The sequence below is a fragment of the Ochotona curzoniae genome, unplaced genomic scaffold (assembly GCF_017591425.1).
Source record: "Ochotona curzoniae isolate NIBS_2020 unplaced genomic scaffold, NIBS_Ocur_1.0 patch11, whole genome shotgun sequence".
Lineage (NCBI taxonomy): Eukaryota > Metazoa > Chordata > Mammalia > Lagomorpha > Ochotonidae > Ochotona > Ochotona curzoniae.
In genome coordinates, this window is record NW_024466651.1 from 1,794 (window position 1) to 5,953 (window position 4,160).

Genomic DNA, 4,160 nt, shown 5'->3' on the forward strand with positions numbered 1-4,160 from the left:
AGATCAGCTTCAAAGTTTGCGTCTCCCGTATGGGTTGCAGGGTTTGAACCATCATCTGCTGCTTTGCAGGGTGTGTTAGGCAGATTGGAGGGAGAGGAGCTGGAACTCTGCAAGCACTCCAGTGTGGAATGTGGAATACATGCTTTACCAAACCCATCACTTGGTAGTTTTTATTTTTTAAACTAAACTTACTTTTTTTCAATCATGGTCATTTCATACTTGTTTAATTGTGCATAATAAAGTATTGAGACACCTCAGTTATAAAAATGTAGAATTTTTATGGAAGTTAGAATGTTCTAATATAATGCTGTGAGGATATGCCTGTGTTTTTTGGTTTCTCACAGAGATCTTTATTACCACTGTTACTTAATAATCCTTTTTATTGCATTAGGTCCTTCAAATGATTTCAAGTATGGTTTGATGCCTGGTGCTGCAAATGATTTCAAGTATGGTTTGATGCCAGGTGCTGCAAATGATTTCAAGTATGGATTATTGCCAGGTACTTCAAATGATTTCAAGTATGGATTATTGCCAGAATCTTGGCCAAAACAAGAAACTTGGGAAAATGGTAAGGATTGGTTCATAAAAATTAGAAATAATTTTAGCAACAAAGAGTATAGATTTCAAGGATGAATGATAGCCCTAAGTCTGTTACTAGTCCCAGGGAAAGAAATAGATGTTTTCATAACGAATTTTTTAAAAGTTTAATAAGTACACTTACATTTTTTTAATTCTCACAGGTGAATCATCTCTAATCATGAACAAGTTGAAATGCCCTCATTGTAGCTATGTAGCCAAATACAGACGAACACTAAAAAGACACTTGCTCATTCATACGGGAGTGAGATCATTCAGCTGTGATATTTGCGGAAAGCTGTTTACTCGAAGAGAGCATGTCAAAAGACATTCCCTGGTAAGTAAACGCACTCTGAACTTTGAGGTCTCTATCAATGAAGCTTAAAAGGCATTTTTTGACAGTTAATTGCAAATTTAGGGAAGATTGATACTTAATCTTGTTAAACCGTGAATGTATCTTAGGGGCTGCTAATGATTGTCATTCAGGAAAACAACAGTAAACTAGTTAATCACTAAATGGCTGTTTTGAGTGGTTCAGATGCGTTCTGTTATGTATACCATCCTTACCTTGGGTTTCCCTTCCCTTTCAAATAGGTGCATAAAAAGGATAAAAAATACAAATGCATGGTATGTAAGAAGATCTTCATGTTAGCAGCCAGTGTTGGAATAAGGCATGGATCTCGGCGCTATGGTGTTTGTGTAGACTGTGCAGATAAATCACAACCAGGAGGGCAAGAAGGTGTGGATCAGGGACAAGATACAGAGTTTCCTCGGGATGAAGAATATGAAGAGAATGAAGTAGGAGAAGCTGATGAAGAGCTGGTTGATGATGGAGAAGATCAGAATGATCCGCCTCGATGGGATGAAGCAGGAGATGTGTGTATGTCTCTAGATGACTAACTGACCTACTATACTCCTCAAGGATGCTGCATTTGGACATCATATGAATCGACAATTTGGATTGTTGAACTTGAAGGCTTGCAAAATATGGTACATGCTGGATGAGTTAGTTAACATTGCTGTGAAAACTAGGGTCAAAGCCTTATAGCAAAAAAAGCAAAAACAAAAAAAAAAAACTTTTTTTTAAGTATTTGCACAGGACTGTACAGCAGACAACCATGTGGTTGGATTACATGGAGTCCCCACATACTCAGTCAGTTATCAAAGTTAAATATTTTTTATTTATAGGATATACAGTAACTATTTGGGTCCTTTGGAAATATATTTACCTGTCCTTACAGAGCTTACTCTTCATGTGCCACTTCCACATGAATGCAGAAAATCCATTTATGGAAGTACAGCGACAGTTGACCCAATCAGTCTGTCCATCAAACCACTCAGGCTAGTTTTTACTAGTAGAGCTTTGTTTCTATTTTTATTTTTATTAATTTTATTTTTTTTAATACAGATTTTCAGTGAGGGGCTTTTTCAACCCCATTGGTTCTATTTTCTTGTATTTTACATTTTAATTTGTTCCATAACTTAAACCAAGACTCTGGTATTATTTCTCAGTTTTGTGCTGATGGGCATGTTTATAAGAACTGGAGAGGTAATTTATTGGAATGAACTAACTGACTTCCCCCACTCCCTTTTTCCTTTTTGACATGAATTTTACTACTTCACAAATGAAGAGAATGATGATGCGAAGTTGACAAATACCACTAAAATGATTATGATTTAGAAGTAACTTTCTCCTGCTGCTCTAATCTGATAAATGGTTACTATATGATGTCTTCTGACATGATATTCGGTTTTGGGTATCTGTTACTTTGGCACTATTCTTGTTTGCCTCATTATTTTTGCCAGTGTACTATACCTCAGACTTATTGCAAAGACAGAAATATAATTGAAAGAAAAGTCATAGAAACAATAATTAATTTGTTTTGTAATTTATGCTCCATGTCCAGTTTGGTTAGCTTGTTATGCAATATAAGTGAAATATCAGGTTTTTTATTCCTGTGCCCTTTTATCATTAAAATTAACACAAAATGTACATTCTCTTTTGTTTCATATTTGCCAGGATATCCAGTGTTTTGAAATGATGGTTGATAAAGCTAGTTTATTTTTCTATTCCTTAAAATCAGTATCATCTTTATATAGTATTTGTTTTCACCCTGATTCGACAGTCTGCAAGAATCTCACAGATAAAATAATGAGAGGCTTTATTCTATTGACTAAATTCAGGGTACAAAGAGTGATATATAAGTTGAAATTGCTAGAGATATATTTAGCCTGGTGGCAAATGAATTAGCTGATCCATGGAAATCCAAGCAACATTTCATGTACTAACATGTACAACATTTATCAGGAGCATATTGTACATTGTAAGATTAAGGAACGTCATATTTTCAGTTTTTGTTTTTACATGAAAATAGACTATTTTCCTATTTCATATCAGGTAACTAAATTATCCTAGTTGTGTGGGAAAATTTGCAAAGATGCGTTGACAGATACAGTCCTCTTGGTGCTCCATTTGATGACAGCTGGAAAGAGACAGGCTTTGTCGTTGTCTCTGAGCTCAGCAGAAATGGCTTAGCATTAGACAAGGATGATTCTGCTTCGATAAATCAAAACCGATTTACAGTTAACATGGTTAGATGCAGTTTTTTGTCATCTGAATTTTTGTTGTAATTTCTACGTAACTGTAAACTGACTTTTGTTTCAAGCTAAGAGTACACCTGATTCTCAGCGTTCTAGACAGATGAGTACGATGTGATTCTGGGCAGGTCCAAAAGTAGAAATTAGTTGGGTAAAAGATACTATGAATGAGAAAGTATTTTAAACGTAAAATGTTTTGCTTTGTGAATATGTAAGTATAGCATAAAGATTTCTTGCATCCCATTTATCCCCTTCCTTTAAAATAAACCATAGTTTACAATTGGTAGATCTGTCTATATATAAATATATATTAAAGAGCAAAGATATATATCTTAAAAAATCACCTAAATCTGCTTTATTAGGCTATTGTTCACTTATTGCATAGAAACTGGACTTGGCTTTACATTCGTAATGTACTTTTACTTTCTTGAAAATATGATATGAACTTATTCTCTTGGAAACTGAGTTTTCTTTTATTACTGAAATCATTTATGTATATCTGGTAAATTATGACCAAATTTTTGTTAGAGTTTGCATACAGTAAATTGAAATACACACTTGGTACACTACGGGATTGTTGTGCTTTTGTTTTGGTTTTAGTTGGAAACAAGATTTGATGTAGATGGCTTGTTACTGTTAATTTAAAGTATTCTATAATTGTCCATTACCTTTAATGTTGTGTTGTGAAAGATTTGGCTATATTTTTAGTCGACTGAAGTATGCTACTTTAAAAAGTTTGTTTTTAGGTAATCCAAAGGAAAAATGTTTATACTCTTGAATATATTAGCCTCAGCCTATATAAAAATTTCTTTGAAGTAAACATTTTACCAGAAACTGAATGGACAGATTTTTCTACTTGCTGACTGCCTAACTTATTTTGTTTCATGATCTCAAGGGACTGCCTTTGCCCTTCTAGATCTTTTGTAAAGAATAGTTTTAGTACTAAGGTATACTACTGGACGTTTCTATTTTTTTAAGTATATTCT

General features: G+C 34.0%; 1 protein-coding gene across 1 annotated transcript; it reads left to right on the forward strand.

The window, feature by feature from the left end:
• Positions 1-314: 314 nt before the first annotated feature.
• Positions 315-3,041, forward strand: LOC121166297 (zinc finger and BTB domain-containing protein 10-like; the record flags this gene model as incomplete). Its single annotated transcript, XM_040995434.1, has 3 exons — positions 315-568; positions 741-913; positions 1,171-3,041. Coding segments are annotated over 3 exons (733 nt in total), but the record flags the coding sequence as incomplete, so codon positions are not given.
• Between the last annotated feature and the right edge of the window lie 1,119 nt (positions 3,042-4,160).